At 48.1% G+C, this 20,910-nt stretch overlaps 1 protein-coding gene across 1 annotated transcript in view; it reads right to left on the reverse strand.

The window, feature by feature from the left end:
• LOC139278162 (uncharacterized) overlaps window positions 1-20,910 on the reverse strand; it is a 327,559-nt gene that overhangs the window by 17,126 nt on the left and 289,523 nt on the right. Inside the window, exons 11-14 of the mRNA XM_070896817.1 lie at window positions 7,185-7,253; window positions 5,136-5,263; window positions 4,461-4,611; window positions 4,079-4,152 (exon numbers count right to left, since the gene is read on the reverse strand). Coding sequence (XP_070752918.1) covers window positions 4,079-4,152; window positions 4,461-4,611; window positions 5,136-5,263; window positions 7,185-7,253 — 422 coding nt within the window. The remainder of the gene's footprint in view (window positions 1-4,078; window positions 4,153-4,460; window positions 4,612-5,135; window positions 5,264-7,184; window positions 7,254-20,910) is intronic.

The following is a 20,910-nucleotide window of genomic DNA, read 5'->3' on the forward strand; positions in this document are numbered from 1 at the left end:
TAAAACCCAATGTTCCCACTTTAGAGAAGTTACGTGTTGAACATGATGTGACAAAAATGGTATATTTTAATTCATAGCTTATGGGTTTCCTCTCTGTGCTGTGGTTATCATGTTAAAAACAGACTCTTAAGAAAGACACCAGTCTCAAAACTCCAAAATTGGCTTCTGCTCTTTTGGCTCTGTATTAAGTATGTCAGGAAAAAAACAGTCATGCCAATATTAAAGATTACTAACATACACTACAACAACAACAACTTGTATTTATATAGCACCTTTAACATAGTAAAATGTCCCAAGGTGCTTCACAGGTGTATTATTATACAAAAACATTTGACACCGAGCCACACAAGAAGATATTAGGGCAGATGACCAAAAGCTTGGTCAAAGAGATAGGTTTTAAGGTGGAAAGAGAGGCAGAGGGGCGGAGAGGTTTAGGTATGGAATTCCAGAGCTTAGGGCCTAGGCAACAGAAGGCACGACCACCAATGGTTGAGAGATTATAATCAGGGATGCTTAAGAAGGTAGAATTAGAGAAGCGCAGATATCTCGGGGGTTGTGGGGCTGAAGGAGATTACAGAGATAGGGAGGGGCGATGCCATGGAGGGATTTGAAAACAAGGATGAGAAGTTTGAAATCGAGGCATTGCTTAACCCGGAGCCAATATAGGTCAGCGAGCACAGGGGTGATAGGTGAACGGGACTTGGTGTGAGTTAGGACATGGGCAGCTGAGTTCATGTAGGGTAGAATGTGGGAGGCCAGCCAGGAGTGCATTGGCATAATCAAGTCTAGAGGTAACAAAGGTATGGATGAGGGCTTCAGCAGCAGATGAGCTGAGGCAAGGGCAGAGACGGGCGATGTTATGGAGGTGGAAGTTATACTGCGGATATGTGGTTGAAAGCTCAATTCAGAGTCAAATATGATACCAAGGTTGTGAACAGTGTGGTTCAGCCTCAGACAGAAGTTGGGGAGAGGGATGGAGTCAGTGGCTAGGGAATGAAGTTTATGGTGGGGACCGAAAAAAAGGTCAGAAGGTGATCGGGAACTGGATGGGGGAGGTCAGTAGATGATCGGGAACGAGAGGGGGGAAGTCAGAAGGTGATCTGGAACTGGAGGGGGGAAGGTCATAAGGTGATCGGGAACCAGAGGAGAGAGGTCAGATGGTGATCGGGAACCGGAGGGGGGAGGTCAGATGGTGATCGGGAACCGGAGGGAGGAGGTCAGCAGGTGATTGGGAACCGGAGGAGGGAGGTCAGGTGATCAGGAACGGGAGGGGGAGGTCAGAAAGCGATCGGGAATGGGAGGGGGGAGGTCAGGTGATCGGGAACCAGGGGAGGGAGATCAGGTGATCGGGAACCGGAGGAGGGAGGTCAGGTGATTGGGAACGGGAGGGGGGAGGTCAGGTGATCGGGAACCAGAGGAGGGAGGTCAGGTGATCGGGAACCGGAGGAGGGAGGTCAGGTGATTGGGAACGGGAGGGGAAAGGTCAGAAGGTGATCTGGAACCGGAGGGGGGAGATCAGGTGATCGGGAATGGGAGAGGCGAGGTCAGGTGATTGGGGGCCAGAGTGGGGAGGTTGGAGGGCCGAAGGGAGGATCGGGTGCAAGGGGCCGCGGATGGAAGGCCGGGGGGAAACAAAATATCAATGATCGGAATCCTTGTGAGGGAGTGGGAAGCCTCACGCTGGATGGTCGGTATCATCGCGGGAGATTGGCAAGGTAGGGCCGCTGGATCCAGCAGATAAGTAGAAAGTCTTCGCCTTTCTTTAACTGGTGGGTTCCCCGAGGCCTCGGAAACTCACCAGCTCACAGTTAAATTTACAATGGTGGATCACCACGAGGCACGGAGCCTCATTATAATATTTAAAATGTCAACAAAGCTCCTGCGAGCATATTGGCTGCCTGTCCCATCCCACCTCCGTTAATAACGAAAGTGGGTGGATTGGAGTCAGGATTCAGATTTTTAACTCTTTAACCTCCCACCCGACCCCCACTCACACATTTTTGGGGGTTAAATTTCCACCAAGATGCCATTTCAGTTATTAAGAGGTGCAGGCTTACCTATGGGATCTGACTTTTATGTTGGATGCAAGAACAAATATGTGGTGAAGCCCCAATCACAACATGGTCTAGAAGGTACTTGTAGTTTCCAATGCCACACAGAGCTGTTATTTTGTTTCTCAGGAGAGAGCTGAGATCGGTCACAGGATCATCATTGGGTAGACATCATGTAGATTGGCTTCTTTTAATTCTTGGTCAGTGATAAGGAGCTCTGCTAATTAGGAAAATTTAGTACTGGATAAATACAGAGCAATATCCATAGAATTCCTCCCAAACTGCAACACATTCTGCATGCAGTTACAGGTGTGTATAATCCATGAGGAACCTAGTTTGGAAACACTGACACAGATGGCATGAGGCTTTAAAGCATGAATGGCTTTGGTGTCTAAAAATAGGAGTGCTGAGTGGCTTTGATGCCTAAAAATAGGACAGCCAAGAACTGAGTGACTGCTAAAACAATCAGGTTTGGCATGAAGAGGGAAGTGATCACCAAAAGATGCTCTGGATCAAACCATCCTGCTGCACAACTTGGGACAAATCAAATGGACAATTAGGGATAAATAAATGGTATTACAATAGCCCATTCTCTGCCCCTGGGTGAAACATACATTAAACTCCGGTCTGGATTTTCTAATTGGGTGAAATTCTGAGTGCAATTTATGCCTGTCTCATAAGATCTGGGTCAACCCCATCACACTTTCAGGGGTCAGCCTAAATTAGGAACAACAAAAAGCTCCCACCGTTCTGAATACCACTGATTTGGAAATCACCATTTGGAGGGCAGGAATTACTATGGTGCTTTATGATTTAAGGCCTCGTGTAGTTTAAAGGGGACAGCGCACCCAAACAGAGTAGCACAACAGCAGGAGTTAGCCAGGGTACTGAGGGCCAATATGACCATCCAACATATAGCAACTTAGGGTCAGAAAAGATGACATGCATTCTCCTGTTTTTACAGGAGGCAGACACGATTATAACCCAACAAATTGGTTTATTTAATAAAAAATATATATGAATGAACTGAATACAGTTTTACAGCAGCATTCACTAATTTCCTATCGCCCCTTGTACCATAACAATATATATATATATGACACTGTCACTGCTCTCGGCAAAACTCACTTTCAAGTTAGCTGTCTTTAAGCTAATTGATATTAGGCAACAAGCAGTAAAGAGCCTATCTTTCTCTGGATAGAGGGACGAAGAGGAGGGAGAATGGAGGAGGGAAGAAGGAGATCCTCTGACATGTCCCTCAACTCTGTGTCTGGAAGATTAGCCCACCGAGCTGTCAAAGTTACCACCTTTCTTCGGAGCTTGCAGCACAAGTATGTCCTGTTCAGCCGAGCCCTCTGCTGGGCAAATTGAATGAAAACTATTTTATCATGGCAAATATACCCAGGACTAAACCTTAATGAACCTCAATGTAACATGCAAAGATAAACAATATGATGTCTGTGACATTTCTCTTCAGGATAGCTCATTAATACTTCCAATCAAATAGGCCTCCACCTACCATTCACTGGCTTAATGTTAGCCCAACAACAACAAAATTGTACTTCTGGGAGTTAAACCCTTTGTAAACAGAATCTAAACATCATAGCAGCATCATAACCATATAGGTAAAAGTCCCTAAACGTTACAGCAGTCTAAAGCCTAGTTCCTAGTGGACATAGGCCATTGCACAAGACCCTTTAATTTGGCACAGGTGGCAAACGCTCAGAGAGGGAAATATATAAATGTTACAGTGATGCTTTTCTTAGGTTGGGACTGAGACAATTTATTGGACAGAATAATGGTAATTTTACTGTGTATCTAGCACTAACATTTCTCACTAAAATTCGCACACAAAAGGTCATTAATTAAAGGTAAAATCTGATCTGGATAATTACCAGCTCTCAGAAACATAAAATCCATTACTTTTTATTTTTACTTCACTAGCAATTCATCTTATTATCACAGTCCCAATAACACACAAGCAGAAATAGAGAGCATTTCAGCACTAAAATCAAGCTGTAACTTACCACTGAGAACATACAGGCAGTGGAGGCATTGGGAGAAAAGTACAGTCCCTGGCCATAGATCTCATCATTAAAATCTATAACAGTAAAAGATTATCTATTGAGATCTATTGCATCAGAAGGTATCCACAGAGTAAGAACATAAGAAGAAGAGCCCCTTGACCCTGTTCCACCATTCAATTAGATCATGGCTGGCCTCAGTACCAATGATTACCGACACTTGAATCTAAGACAACATTCCTTATTTTAAAAACAGGTTATTCGATGTCCAGATCACAAGGCTCATCAACCAAGAGGGGATGCTAGCTGACCCACTGGACAGCAAGTTCCTCTTCCTCCTACAGCATATTGCCCTCATTGTGCAGTTTCAAACTCACGTACTAACCTTCCTTAGAGAAACCATTCTCTATTATGTGCTGGAGTCGCTCTGCACAGTGCAGACCCCCACAGAAATACATGGTGGTTCTATACATGGGCTCCAGCATGCTATTCATGCAGCTTTCAATCATCCACTGAGTATCCTTGGGCAGATTTGCCTGCAAGGAAGAACAAGACAGAAATTATGTCCACATCAAGTAATTTTTCAAGATTACAAAAGTTTGGTTCCTCTAATAGGCCAGGGGCTAAATGCATCACATGGTGTGATACCGAGCCATAAAAAACAGGAATGTCCCAGCTTCAATCCATGCTCAGGCCTGCGTTAGTTGCGCTCAGCCACAGTGACACTGGCCTCAGCATCATTCACTTGGTCAAGGAACCTACTCCTAATTGCTAATCAGTGATTCACTGCTGGAAAATACACACATGTGTGGATGGTGGGTAAGAACAAGAATGCCCTTGGGTTAGGAAGGAGAAAATCACCCAGGGATCCTTCTCCTGATCATTATCCAGTGACACTTACTGGAAAGTATGCGTGTGTAATAGCCTGCTGACACTCATTATCCAGGCTCACACATGGACCATTTTGGGTGAAATACTGCAAGACAGCACGAATGAAATGCCAGCACCTTCAGGGGAGGATGGAAGAAAGTGAGAGTGGGGGAAAGACCCCGAGTTGTACCTTAAGGACAGATGTCACCTCAAACTGGATGTTTTTCGATCTTGATTCTTTCTTCATAGTTTTGATAAACTGTTGCCCAATCTGCTTGTACTCTTCAGCAGCTGAGTTCCACTGCACTGGCCTTTCACCTGCCGCACAGAGACATGCGGTAAATACGATCATCATAGATGTCTACAGTCTAAATATCAGTTGTTAAACCAATACCAGACTGAAGGTAGACAGAAGCACAGATAAGGGAAGGGGGAGCAAGAGCGAAGCACAGATGTGGAGCTGTGAGGAGGATGCTAAGAGGCTGCAGGGTGACTTGGTTAGGTGAGTGGACAAATGCATGGCAGATGCAGTTTAATGTGGATAAATGTGAGGTTATCCACTTTGGTGGCAAAAACATGAAGGCAGAATATTATCTGATGGTGGCAGATTAGGAAAAGGGAAGGTGCAATGAGACCTGGGTGTCATGGTACATCAGTCATTGAAGGTTGGCATGCAGGTACAGCAGGTGGTGAAGAGGGCAAATGGCATGTTGGCCTTCATAGCTAGGGGATTTGAGTATAGGAGCAGGGAGGTCTTACTGCAGTTGTACAGGGCCTTGGTGAGGCCTCACCTGGAATATTGTGTTCAGTTTTAGTCTCTTAATCTGAGGAAGGACGTTCTTGCTATTGAGGGAGTGCAGCGAAGATTCACCAGACTGATCCCGGGATGGCAGGACTGACATATGAGGAGAGACTGGATCGACTGGGCCTGTATTCACTGGAGTTTAGAAGATGAGAGGGGATCTCATAGAAACATATAAAATTCTGACGGGACTGGACAGGTTAGATGCAGGAAGAATGTTCCCGATGTTGGGGAAGTCCAGAACCAGGGATCACAGTCTAAGGATAAGGGGTAAGCCATTTAGGACCGAGATGAGGAAAAACCTCTTCACTCAGAGAGTTGTTAACCTGTGGAATTCTCTATCGCAGAGAGTTGTTGATGCCAGTTCGTTAGATATATTCAAGAGGGAATTTGATATGGCCCTTATGGCTAAAGGGATCAAAGGGTATGGAGAGAAAGCAGGAAAGGGGTACTGAGGTGAATGATCAACCATGATCTTATTGAATGGTGGTGCAGGCTCGAAGGGCTGAATGACCTACTCCTGCACCTATTTTCTATGTTTCTATGGAGGGAGGGGGGGCGGGGAGAAGAGAGAGAGAGAGAGAGAGAGAGCAGCACAGAGAGTGGAGACAGAGAGAGAGAAGCACAGATAGTGGAGATAGAGAGAGAAAAGTACAGACTGGAGACAGAGAGAGAGAGAGAAGCACAGACGGTGGAGACAGAGAGAGAGAAACACAGACTGTGGAGAGAGAGAGAGAGAAGCACAGACAGTGGAGACAGAGAGAGAGAGAGAGAAGCACAGATGGTGGAGACAGAGAGAGAGAAGCACAGACTGTGGAGAGAGAGAGAGAGAGAGAAGCACAGACAGCGGAGACAGAGAGAGAGAGAAAAGCACAGAATGTGGAGACAGAGAGAGAGAGAGAGAAAAGCACAGACTGTGGAGATAGAGAAAGAGAAGCATGGACGGTGGGAAACAGAGAACATCATAGACGGTGGAGGCAGAGAGAAGCACAGTGCAGACAGAGAGAAGCACAGTGGAGACAGAGAGAGAAACATAAGTAGTACAGGCAGAGAGAGAAAAGCACAGACAGTGGAGACAGAGAGAGAAACAGACAGGAAGAGATATCTGCTTCAACAAAAGCAAAATACTGTGGATGCTGGAATCTGGAATAAAAAGCTTATTGTGTACCTGCCTTCTTTGTTACTGAGTCTTAAAGTCACCTTCTGTGTCTCGGCCTCCTGCCTTGTATGTACCTGCCTCCTGCCTTGTCTCCTGTGTATCTGTGTCTCCACCCTGTGTTACGTGTACAAGCCTCATATGTCCCTATCCTTCCTCTTGTGTAGCTGTCTACTATGTACCGATGTCTCAAATCTGCTTCCTATGTACATGCCTTCTATGTGCTGGTGTCTCGAACCGGCCTCCTGTGCACCTGCTTCTCGATCCCACCTACTGTATACCTGTGTTTATGCAGCTTATGTCCAGGAGTTCATTGTTTTCCTTCAGTTTATAATCCAGCAACCTCTTCTCTAGAACAGCAGAAAAACAATTGCTTCAATCTGCAGCAGTCTTAAAAGCTATCAGTCATTAGTACTAAATTATTCAAAGCACTCCTGATCTATTAATATAGCATTTCTTTTTTTACTCATATTCTCTCACCATTTACCCACCTGACTCCTTCTGGACTACAGTTCCTTGGGTGCAAGCACCTTCCACTACCTCACCAATGGGCGAGGACAGGATAGGATGGGCACGGCTTCAAGTGGTCGTTTTTGTTATGTATGCAACACCTTGTAACCAGTATTCTACCGCCACCAGAGGGCACATCTGTTGGAGTCCCAAGGGATCCCAGCATCCCTTGGTAGCACTGTATATAAGCAGGCCTCCCATGCTGTGCCAGCACTCTGGAGTCAGAATAAAGAGACTAAGGTCACACTTCCTCAAGACTACAGTACTCAGTCACATTGCTTTATTTGAGACATAACAACTGGTGATGAGTAATAGATAACGAACCATCATACGAAAATGCAGAGAACTGTTGGTATCCTGGAGAAATTCTCAGAAGATGACGATTGGGAGGCCTTCGTGGAGCGACTCGACCAATACTTTGTGGCCAACGAGCTGGAAGGGAATGAGAACGCTGCCAAATGAAGGGCGATCCTCCTCACCGTCTGCGGGGCAACAACCTATGGCCTCATGAAGAATCTTTTTGCTCCGGTGAAACCGACAACCAAATCGTATGAAGAACTGTGTACGCTGGTCCAGGAGCACTTAAATCCGAAGGAGAGCGTTCTGATGGCAAGGCATCGATTTTATACATGTCAACGGTCTGAAGGCCAGGAAGTGGCGAGCTACGTTGCCGAACTAAGGCGCCTTGCAGGACATTGCGACTTCGGTGGATTCCTGGACCAAATGCTCATAGACTTTTTTGTGCTTGGGATTGGCCATGAGGTTATCCTTCGCAAACTATTGACTGTTGAAACACTGAACCTGAGCAAAGCCATAACGATAGCCCAGGCATTCATGTCCACCAGTGAGAAACCAAACAAATTTTGCAGCATAAAGATGCATTGACAAGTACTGTACACAAAGTAACGTCGTTTTCAGGTAGGAATGCATATGGCAGAATGTACACAACCTCAGATAACTCAGAGTCCGCCATCAAGTGTGAAGGCGAGGCAATTAACACCTTGTTGGCGCTGCAGTGGTGATCATCGAGCCCATCAATGCCGCTTCAAACACTATGCATGCAAAGGCTGTGGAACAATGGGATACCTCCAGTGAATGTGCAGACGAGCTGCAAACCCTGCAAACCACCACGTTGTAGAGGAAGACCGATCCAGGGCAGATCAATCTGAACTAGAGACTCGAACCGAGGAGGCAGAGGTGTACGAGGTACAACCTTCACCACGTAATGTCCACCGAGCATGTTAAAAGTTGAACTGAACGGAATTCCAGTATCCATGCAATTGGACACAGGTGCGAGTCATGAGCAATAAGACCTTCGAGAGGCTGTGGTGTAACAAGGCACAAAGGCCCAAGCTGAGCCCTATTCATACCAAGCTGAGAACGTACACTAAAGAGCTGATCCCTGTAATTGGCAGTGCAGCAGTAAAAGTCTCCTATGATGGAGTGGTGCACAAACTATGGATTGTACCAGGAGATGGCCCCACACTGTTCGGCAGAAGCTGGCTGGGAAAAATATGCCGGAACTGGGACAACATCCGAGCGCTTTCGTCCGTCGACGACGCCTCATGTGCCCAGGTTTTGAGCAAGTTCCTGTCATTGTTTGAGCCAGGCATCGGAAATTTCTCTGGAGCGAAGGTGCACATCCACTTGGTTCCCAGTACACGACCCATCCACCACAAGGCACGTGCGGTGCCATACATGATGCGAGAGAAAGTGGAGATCGAGCTGGACAGGCTACAATGAGAGGGCATCATCGCACCGGTTGAGTTCAACGAGTGGGCCAGTCTGATTGTTCCGGTCCTCAAGGGCGATGGCACGGTCAGAATTTGTGGGGATTATAAAGTAACGATTAACCGTTTTTCGCTGCACTACCCAAGGCAGACGACCTATTTGCAACGCTGGCAGGAGGGAAGACGTTCACCAAGTTGGACCTGAGCTCCGCCTACATGACGCAGGAACTGGCAGAATCTTCGAAAGGCCTCACCTACATGAACACGCACAAAGGTCTGTTCATCTACAATAGATGTCCATTTGGGATTCGATCGGCCACGGCTATTTTTCAAAGGAACATGGAGAGTCTGCTAAAGTCGGTTCCGCGCACCGTGGTTTTCCAGGATGACATATTGATCACAGGTCGGGACACCATCGAACACTTGCAGTACCTGGAAGAGGTTCTAAGTCGGCTAGATCGTGTGGGACTCAGGTTGAAACGCTCGAAGTGTGTTTTCCTGGCACCAGAGGTCGAGTTCTTAGGGAGAAGAGTTGCGGCAGCGGGCATCAGACCCACCGATGCTAAGACAGAGGCCATCAAGAACGCGCCGAGACCACAGAACGTGATGGAGCTCCGGTCGTTCCTGGGACTCATCAATTATTTTGGTAATTTCCTACCCGGGTTAAGCACCTTGCTAGAACCTCTACATGTGCTGCTACACAAGGGAGATGACTGGGTATGGGGGAAATCACAAGAGATTGCTTTTGAGAAAGTCAGAAATCTGTTATGTTCCAACAAACTGCTTGTTCTATGACCCATGTAAACGTTTAGTGCTAGCTTGTGATGCGTCTTCGTACGGGGTCGGGTGTATGTACAACAAACAAACGAATCGGGAACATTGCAACTGGTCGCTTATGCATCCAGGTTTTTGTCCAAGGCCGAAAGGACCTACAGCATGATTGAAAAAGAAGCTCTGGCATACGTTTACGGGGTGAAAAAAGTGCACCAGTATCTGGGCTTAAGTTCGAGTTAAAAACTGACTATGTCACTCATATCGCTATTCTCAGAGAGCAAAGGTCTTAATACCAATGCCTCTGCTCGCACCCAAAGATGGGCGTTCACACTGTCTGCATATAACTATGTAATTCGCCAGAGGCCAGGCACAGAGAACTGCGCTGATGCTCTCAGTCGGCTATCATTGCCCACCACCGGGGTGGAAATGGCACAGCCTGCAGACTTGCTTTTGGTGATGGAAAATGAAAAGTCACCCGTTACGGCCCTCCAGATCAGGACCTGGACCAGCCAGGATCCTTTACTGTCCCTTGTAAATAACTGTGTCCTCCATGGGAGCTGGTCCAGCATCCCAGCGGAGATGCATGAAGAGATCAATCCGTTCCAGCGGCATAAAGACGAAATGTCCATACAGGCGGACTGACTTTTGTGGGATAATTGCGTGGTTTTGCCTAAGAAAGGCAGGGAAATATTCATACGCGACCTACACAGTACCCACCCAGGCATAGTAATGATGAAAGCCATAGCCAGATCCCATCTATGGTGGCCCGGCATCGACTCAGATTTGAAATCTTGCGTGCGCCAATGCAACACTTGCTCTCAACTGAGCAATGCACCCAGGGAGGCACCGCTAAGTTTGTGGTCATGGCCCTCCAAACCGTGGTCTAGGATCCATGGTGACTTCGCTGGCCCGTTTCTAGGCAAAATGTTCTTGGTTGTTGTGGATGCTTATTCAAAATCGATTGAGTGTGTAATAATGTCTGTAAGCATGTCCACTGCCACCATCGAAAGCCTACGAGCCATGTTTGCCACGCACGGCCTGCCTGATATCCTTGTCAGCGACAATGGGCCGTGCTTGACCAGCGCTGAATTCAAGGAATTCATGACCCGCAATGGGATCAAGCACGTCACATCTGCCCCGGTCAAGCCCACATCTAACGGCCAGGCAGAACGGGCAGTCCAAACCATCAAGCAAAGCTTGAAACGCATATCAGAAGGCTCCCTGCAGACCCGCCTGTCCCGAGTCCTGCTCAGCTACCACACAAGACCCCACTTGCTCACCGGTGTTCCCCCTGCCGAACTGCTCAAGAAAAGGGCACTCAAAATAAGGCTCTCTCTAGTCCACCCTGATCTCCATGATCATGTCGAGGGCAGGCGGCATCAACAAAGCATGAACCATGATCACGCAAATTTGTCACGCGATATTGAAGTCAATGACCCTGTATTTGTACTCAACTATGGACATGGTCCCAAAAGGCTTGCTGGCACTGTCATAGCCAAAGAAGGGAGTAGGGTGTTTGAGGTCAAGCTTGCAAATGGACTAACTTGATGAAATCATTTAGACCAAACCAAACTGCGATTCACAGACAGTCACGAGAAACCTGAAGAGAACACCACCAACTTCGGCCCTCCGATACACACACAAGTGGCAACAGACATCTCGGTTGATCACGAAACTGAACTCATCATCCCCAGCAACCCAGCGAAGGCCCGACTAACTCACCTGCACCTGTGTTGGTACCGAGACGATTGACTTGGGAGCGGAAAGCCCCAGATCGTCTCACCCTGTAAATAAGTGTACTATTGACTTTGGCGGGGGGGGGGGAGTGATGTTATGTATGCAACACCTTGTAACCAGTATTCCACCGCCACCAGAGAGCGCATCTGTTGGAGTCCCAAGAGATCCCAGAATCCCTTGGGAGCACTGCATATAAGCAGGCCTCCCATGCTGTGCCAGCACTCTGGAGTCAGAATAAAGAGACTAAGGTCACACTTACTCAAGTCTCCAGTACTCAGTCACATTGCTTTATTTGAGACATAACAGTTTTCATGTGTGAGTTTAGTTAGGATCTGCAGACTATCCCTCCATGATGGTTATCACAGTCAAGCCAAATCGTATCCTTGTCCAATGTCTGCACATGTACACTTCTTAGTGATCAGGAGCAGGAATCCTGCTCAACTTCCTAACCCAGCAGTGATGAGACCAATTGTAGCTGACTGAGATCAGCATGGACTAGGGAATTGATTACCTGCAACCATCCTGGTCTGTATAGCCCAGCAACTCAATGGACAAGCTCTCTGAGCCATCAGGGAGCTCAAGACACATGACATTTTCATAAGAGGGCAAATATTGGGAGAATGGTGGTTTCCAGAAAATAAACTACCGAGAGGCACTGGGATGCATTCCGTACAAGTACGATGGAGTCCCCACAAACAGTTTAAAAGGGTAAACGTGCATGGTTTGGAGTCTCTTAGCGCTGCTTTACAGTTTCAATTCTCTATTGAATCTTATTATAACAAACATTTTTCCTGGTCTTAACCTAAGTTTCATTACAGATAGAGGAGGCGAGCTCTTCATTAAAGAGGAAGGAAAGTTTGTGGAGAGTTTTTGTTTTAAAGTGCTCATCCATTTTTATAATGGAATTTCATACATTCATGCTCTCCATGCTAGGCTGCTCTAGTGACATCGACCACAGTTAATAAGAACACAGAACATAAGAACATAAGAAATAGGAGCAGGAGTAGGCCATACGGCCCCTTGAGCCTGCTCCGCCAATCAATAAGATTATGGCTGATCTGATCATGGACTCAGCTCCACTTCCCTGCCCGCTCCCCATAACCCCTTATCCCCTTATCGCTCAAGAAACTTTATTTCTGTCTTAAATTTATTCAATGTCCCAGCTTCCACAGCTCTACGAGGCAGCAAATTCCACAGATTTACAACCCTCTGAGAGAAGAAATTCCTCCTCATCTCTGTTTTAAATGGGTGGCCCTTATTCTAAGATCATGCCCTCTAGTTCTAGTCTCCTCCATCAGTGGAAAAACCCTCTCTGCAGCCACCTTGTCAAGCCACCTCATAAACTTATACGTTTCGATAAGATCACCTCTCAGTCTTCTGAATTCCAACGAGTAGAGGCCCAACCTATTCAACCTTTCCTCATAAGTCAACCCCCTCAACCCTGGAATCAACCTAGTGAACCTTCTCTGAACTGCCTCCAAAGCAAGTATATCCTTTCGCAAATATGGAAACCAAAACTGCACACAGTATTCCTGGTGTGGCCTCACCAATATCTTGTATAACTGTAGCAAGACTTCCCTGCTTTTATACTCCATCCCCTTTGCAATAAAGGCCAAGATACCATTGGCCTTCCTGATCACTTGCTGTACCTGCATACTATCCTTTTGTGTTTCATGCACAAGTACCCCCAGGTCCCGCTGTACTGCCGCACTTTGCAATCTTTCTCCATTTAAATAATAACTTGCTCTTTGATTTTTTTCTGCCAAAGTGCATGATCTCACACTTTCCAACATTATGCTGCATCTGCCAAATTTTTGCCCACTCACTTAGCCTGTCTATGTCCTTTTGCAGATTTTTTTGTGTCCTCCTCACACATTGCTTTTCCTCCCATCTTTGTATCGTCAGCAAACATGGCTACGTTACATTCAGTCCCTTCTTCCAAGTTGTTAATATAGATTGTAAATAGTTGGGGTCCCAACACTGATTCTTGCAGCACCCCACTAGTTACTGGTTGCCAACCCGAGAATGAACCATTTATCCCGACTCTCTGTTTTCTGTTAGTCAATCCTCTATCCATGCTAATTACCCCCAACCCCGTGAACTTTTATCTTTTGCAGTAACCTTTTATGTGGCACCTTGTCAAATGTCTCTGGAAGTCCAAATACACCACATCCACTGGTTCACCTTTATCCATCCTGTTCGTTACATCCTCAAAGAACTCCAGCAAATTTGTCAAAAATGACTTCCCCTTCATAAATCCATGCTGACTCTGCCTGAACGAATTCTGCTTATCCAAATGTCCTGCTACTGCTTCTTTAATAATGGATTCCAAGACTTTCCCAATCACAGATGTTAGGCTAACTGGTCTATAGTTTCCTGCTTTTTGTCTGCCTCCTTTTTTAAATAGGGGGGTTACATTTGCAGTTTTACAATCTGCTAGGACCTCCCCAGAATCCAGGAAGGTCTCTGTGTGTCCTGGAGCTACTAAATTGACAACAGTGGGGAATGGGACTTAAAACCAGGAGCAGGATGGGAAATCTGCAATCCAGTTGTTGCCGAGAGCAGCACAATCATGGCAGACCACTAGATATCCACAAGGAGGCAAGAACCAGATGAGTTTGATCCCAGGTGGTAATTATACAGGAAGGGGAAAAACAATTACACAATGTTTTGTAGGATTGAAAAATTCGTGGGAAACCCCCCCCAGTATTTGGACTCATTGGAAAGGGACTTTAATTTGGAACTGTCAACCAGAAAGTTTGGGATCCTAAAGTGCACATGGAAGAAACTACGAGTTTTTATCAAATTTTTACAAGGCAGATTGGGTCCGTGTGGAAAGGAATAAAAACTAAAGGATAACTATCCTTCAAAGAAACCAGTTTTGGGTATTGAAGCTGTCTGCGGTATTGAAGCTAAACAAATTGTCTGGGAAATTGTATAAACTCGAAAACCCTTCTCCCCGGGAGACATTAACATAGTAACAATCAATCTAGAGATAGCCAGCCATCACTCTGAGCAGGAAACCCATCCAGCGCAAACATAATGATAATGGCCCACCCAGCCCGCATGGAAAACCCAGGCCTAGGCGGACATTGCAAATACCAAAGCTAATTTTTCCCAATCAAGAAACAAATTCAAAAGATCGACACATCCGAAACAGGTTACCATTAATGGGCCCGTCAAAATATGACAAAGAGCTATCGAGCCTGCCAAAATTAAAACAAAGAATCGGGGTTGATTTGGTGCGCAGATTAGAATGGCTCCCAAAGTATAACTGGGGCCCGGTTTTTAACGAAAGAGAGCAGGCATTTATTTATTCGAATAGGGGAAGGACAGAGAGAGACCACCACAACAGTTTTATGCAGCTCTTCTGAGCACCAACATCTCCAACCTCAACAACACTCCTGGGCCACAGTGCCCTGCTATCGAAAGAAGAAGGAAGAACATCATCACAGCAGAGAAAGCAGTTCCCAGTAACATCGGACATCGCCACTGCGGCAGCAACTGACCACAGCCAATGTGGTAACATCGAAAGCACAGCGATCAACCAATTCCAAAACCAAAACTCCTCAAGAAGAAACCGAAGATTCGAAAGTTTCCGCTCTACAATCTAGTCCTCGCTACCAACAGGTGAAACATTACCGAAAGAGACTTTAAAACCTACTGCTGACGGAAGAAAGTGTGTACTCACCCCATAAGTCCAATATGCGCCCTACCGCATCAGCGAACACCACCCAACTGAAAACTACGCAGCAAGAAGTCTTCTACGACATTCGGGGTATGGCAAGCAGAACCTACAGCGTCCCGCGTACCCCGAAATCGCGAAGCACCGCCAACTGATAATGAAGGATTGATGAGCATGATCCCTCTTTGCCTTGGAGTTTAACCTAGTCAGAGTTAGGCATTGGGAGGTGGGAGGTGTAGAAATTTCTGTAACCCCTTTTGAATGTGTGATGAAGTGTTCTTTATTCTAGTTATTACAAGCTTGACATTGTACTTTTCTTGTCCGTAATAAGATCAAAGTTCTTTGCACCAAAACCAGTTGTCTCTTGCACTTTGTCACATCCCCAAATAAATCCAAGTCGAGAACCCAGGGAGTGGGAGCGATTCGAACCACTCAGAAGGTCAGAGGTGAGCCTGGCCCCACAGACCACCTCCTGCAGAATGGCGACCACGGCAGGACTTTTGTATAAAGGATGTGATGTAGAGAGTGCTGTTTTGGAGGAAAGAACTAAGATGCAAGAGCGGATTTCCTCCAATGTGTACAAGAAAGTGAATGTCACTAAGGAATGGGTGCTTGGTCTGTTGCGTGCTGAGCGTCCGGGAGACGTTGCGGCCCAGTGGACAGCAAGCAAGGACCATAAAGAATTGGTAGAAAAGGCAATTTGGTTGGCCTGTCAACAGCAACAGGACCAACGCCTAGATAAGAACATCGAATCAATGCAGGCAGAACTATGGGAATGTGCAGAAACATCACATGAAAGGGTGATGGCAGGAGAAAAGTTAAGGAGAGAAGTCCGTCAGCTGAAGCGTGAGAAGGCGCAGCTAATGGAAAGGTTCAAGAACAGCCAGGACTATTTTTAGTGTCAGTTTACCGAGGCTAAGAATAATGAAAAGTTACTGCGGGAGTAAAACACTCGCCTTACCCTTCAAGTAAAAGAGCTGGAGGAGAAGTTAATAGATGTACAGGCAGCTTATAAAGTAGCCAGCACTAATGGGTTTGAGTCAGGAGACCTCGGTCCCTGCCAGCAACAAATCAAGAGTTTAACCCTTGCTTTGTCCAAGGCAAAAGACATGGTATGCCTAATAAACCCGGGTTTGGCCCCGGTAAACCTGGAAGAGAAGGAGGAAATTGTTCAACCACCACCTGTGGTGCCGGTGACGGTACCGGTTCGGCAGCAGGATGGGCGAACGGGTTGCGGGGCGGACAGGGATAGCGGATCACCACCACCTGTGGCGCCGAGGTTCAGCTTGGTTTGGCAGCAGGGAGAGGTGGGCGAGCCAGAACAGGAAGAGCCAGAGCCTGGACCGATGTGCCCGGTCCGGCAACAGAAGTTTGGCCCGCCCAATGGTGCTCGGGGTCAGGGGCCCCTGGAAAGCCAATTTGTGGTTCCCCACACTACCCAACAGCTGATAAGTCACTTGGGAAAGCTCACTCCAAGGTGAGACACCTCGGTCCACTTTATGGAAGTGGAACAGGCAGGGCATATCAACGGATGCGATGATGCTGAGATAGCAAAAATGCTCCTCCTCTCACTGGGTGGCAAGCTGTACCAGTCCCTCTCGGCCGAGAGCAAAGGGGGGTAGAGTACCTGTGCTGCCATCCAGGAGGACATCCTGGAAGCCATGGGCTGTAATGACGGGCCCTTCTCCCGAGTGGAGAAGGCACTGCAGGTCACAGGGGAAACCCCACAGGCTTTCGCAGACAGACTGTGGCTTGTGTACCAGAGCGGCTGTGATGGGGACCTCAACCGGGACCACCTAATCCGGGACGAGAGAGCCCGCTGGCTCCGAAGCCTGGTGGCAAACAGTTCACCACGAATCAAAGCAAAGGCTGAGGCCTGGTTTGACCCGAGAGATCTCCAGACCACCGAACAGGGAGTGGTCAGGCAACTGACCCTAGCCTACCGGAACGGCAGGGGGACGGAAGAGCACCCACCCAAGGGAAGGGTCCACAAAATCAGACCTAGTCAGGATAAGAGGGAATGGCCCCAGGATGGGGGCAACCCTCCGATATGAAAAGTGCCTGTTTTGGGTGCGGAAAGATTGTAGGAATCCACAGAAGAGTAGCGCAGGGAAGAATTCTCCAGCCTCTGCCCAAAAGACCGAGACCGAGGAACCAGTCGCTCCCCACACGTTTGATACATTCATGACTGCGCTCCGAACAATGCTAGATGGCCCTGGGAGGGTAGCCGCCACCACCGGTACCAAAATCCCACCTGCCCCATTCCATCCAAAACAGTGACGAGGACAGGCACAGCCTGTTCACCTGTGTTCCCTCGAGTACGATGCATGGGGGAGACCGACCATTCAGATGGAAGTGGAAAAGGTGAAGGGGACTTATCTGCTGGATACCGGTGCATCAAGCACCCTCGTCTATGTAGCTAACCTCACCGCCTCACCTCTGTCTAGCGGGGTCCCCTACAGCTTGGTGGGTTTCACAGGCACCGAGCAGGCTGGCTCATTCTCAGTTCCGCTCTCTATTCGTTTGGGAACATTCCACACTAAGTGGACTTGTGTCGTGATGAAATGGGAACAGGAAGGGAGGGGGATCCTGGGGGCTGACTTCATTCTAGGCCACAGGATCCTCGTGGATTTAAGAAACACTGTCTTTGGGGGGCAGTATGTACGGGACAGGAGAGTGAGGTGGTGGGTATCATAGAAAAATGGGGAAAGGGGTCGGTGTGCATCATAAAGCCAAAGGAGGGTTACGACCTTGAATCACTGGTCAGTAACACTCCGATGGAGTACCAAGAGTATGTGAGGGCACACCTTGCAGCTTTAGCCACTCACAAACACGACTGTGGGAGGATCAACGGGGTCGAGGTTAGCATAGATGGGGACCTCATGACCCGACCGCAGAAACAGTATAACTTTCCCAGGGAGGTGGAGGCAGACATGGAAACAGCCTTGGGTTCTTTGGTTAATAGCGGGTATTGAGACCGATAGCTACCCATGTGAACTCTCCCTTATGGCCGGTTAAGAAACTGGACAACTCCTGGAGAGCCACGGTGGATTATCGAGTACTCAACCATAACATTCCCGCTTGTGCACAGGTTGCTGCCGTCACCGACCTCATTGGAAGTATCCCAGCCTCTGCGACCACCTTCACGGTGCTGGATATTTCCAACAGGTTTTGGTCCATTCCTGTATGAAGAGAAGACTAGTACAAGTTTGCTTTTACCTTTAAAGGCCAGCAATACACTTAGAACTGTTTCCCTCAGGGCTTCCATAACAGCCCCAGTATTTTCCATCAATGTATGGCCAACTATTTAAAGAACTTCAGTAGACCCCAGCAGTTAGTACAGTATGTGGACGACCTGCTCCTATTCACCAATGAGGGGGAGGAACATGGCCAACTGCTAGCTGAGCTGCTGGAGCTACTGAAGGAAGGCGGGGGGGGGTTTAAAGTGAATCCCAAGAAGACACAGATCGGCCAAATGGAAGTAAAATTCCTGGGACTGGCTCTGCGCGCTGGGGAAAGAGCCATTGACAAAGCCAGAAGGGAAGCAGTGCAGAAGTTACCAGCCCCAACACAATAACAGGAATGAGATGTTTTCTAGGGCTAACCGGGTACTGTAGAGATTTTATTGAGGATTATGCAGCCACAGCAGCCCCTCTGCTCCGACTCCTACACAAGGGAGCGAAGTGGGATTGGGTCGGAGGTTGCGAGGCAGCATTTATCCAACTCAAGAAAGACCTGCAGACCGTGCCAGCTCTAGGGTAAAGAGTTCTTCCTGGAGGTATCAGCCAGTGGGGACAGCCTGAGCGCAATACTGCTCCAGGAGCGGCATGGCCGGCTGAGGCCAGTGGTCTACTCCTTCAGGATACTCACGGACGTGGAGAAGGGATACTCCAACTGTGAGAGGCACCTCCTAGCCACTCACTGGGCTGTGAAAAGATCACTGATCTTCACAGGGGGGTCCCCAATCACACTCCTTACCCACCATACGCCCACCCAAATGCTCCTGGACTGGAGAATCAAGGACGGGATAGTGAGCAGTGCCCGCATTGCTCGCTGGACCCTACTCCTCTCTCAGATGGACCTAAGGGTAAAGGGTCTCTGCGAGCCAAGGCTTGCAGCCAACATGATCTATCCAGGGACGGACCACCGATGTTCCGTAGAAGGGGTATGGGAAGTTAAAAGGCTTTCGGGCTGGGTTACACCCCACAGGTCGGGAAATCTATGTAGACAGTTCAAGCACAGTATCTGCGGGCGAACGACTCACAGGCTGCAGAGTGTATGACCCAGAGGCAGGCATTGTCCTGGCGATTAAACTCCCCAGTACTATGAGTGCCCAGCATGCTGAACTGTCAGTGGTGGTGTACGTGGCCACATACCTTGAAAAATTTCCGATCCCATACACGATTTGCTCGGACAGTATGTTCACATGCAATTCATGTATGGAATACCTGGCTATCTGGTCCCGTCGCGGATACACATCTGCTTACGGGAGACCCCTGGCAATTAAGCCTTTACTGGAAAAGATCATGGCAGCCGTGGGGGAGGAAGGAAAGGTCGAGATACACAAAGTGAAGACACATTCAACCACTGAACCCCGTAGCGAGGGAAGCCAGCAGGTTGACATGTTGGCCAAGCAAGGTACCCGCACGGGCAAGCTCTGGGATCCGTACAACCCAGGCTCCATCGCAGCAGTCAGGGGCAGGATTGGGAAGGCAGGGAGGGCAGGGGTAGCATTGCCCCCGGACCTGAAAATGGTTCAGACCCAAGACCCCGCCCTCAAAACTAAAGGGGAAAAGGTAGGTGGCTCATACGGCACCGCAGCGATTGTCATTAAAGAAGGCATGCTGTTCAGGGGGCAGCAATGGGTGGTAGCGCAATTACACCGGAGAGAATTCCACCAGCTGGCCCACGAGGGTCCAGGAGCAGGACACCCCGGACCTGAGACCACTTGGCAACGGGTGGAACAGGCAGGGTGGTGGCCGGGACTCAGGGAAGATGTCCTCAAGTTCTGCACCAGTTGTGTGGTGTGTGCTGCCAACAACCCTGACCCCCAGAAAAGGAAGGTGTCTATGGGACATATCAGGAGGGTAAAGGGACCCTGGCAGTCGATCCAGGTCGATTACATCGGGCCCCTACCCACTGCTCAGAGAGGCTACAAATACTGCCTAGTGTTGGTGGATGTATTCACCAAATGGGTAGGGGCCTTCCCAGGCCGGACAGCCACTGTTCTGGGGACAGATAGGATCCTGGTCAGGGAGGTGTTCTCCTGATGGGGACGACTCCAGTACATGGAGTCCGACCAAGGGAGTCACTTCACCAGACAGGTGATGCAGGAGACTCTTAAGGTGCTCTGAATCGAGGGGAAATGACATGTCGCCCACAACCCGCAGTCATCCGGGCCTGTGGAGCGTTTAAACTACACTATCAAAGAAAGGTTACAGAAGTAGACGGGGGACTCACTCAAGAAGTGGGTAGAGGTCCTACCACTGGTCCTGATGGGGATCTGGGCCAGCCAGTCAAAGAGCACGGGATACTCCCTGTAAGAGCTCATGACCGGCAGAGCCATGCGAA

Source organism: Pristiophorus japonicus, chromosome 13 (genome assembly GCF_044704955.1).
Source record: "Pristiophorus japonicus isolate sPriJap1 chromosome 13, sPriJap1.hap1, whole genome shotgun sequence".
Lineage (NCBI taxonomy): Eukaryota > Metazoa > Chordata > Chondrichthyes > Pristiophoridae > Pristiophorus > Pristiophorus japonicus.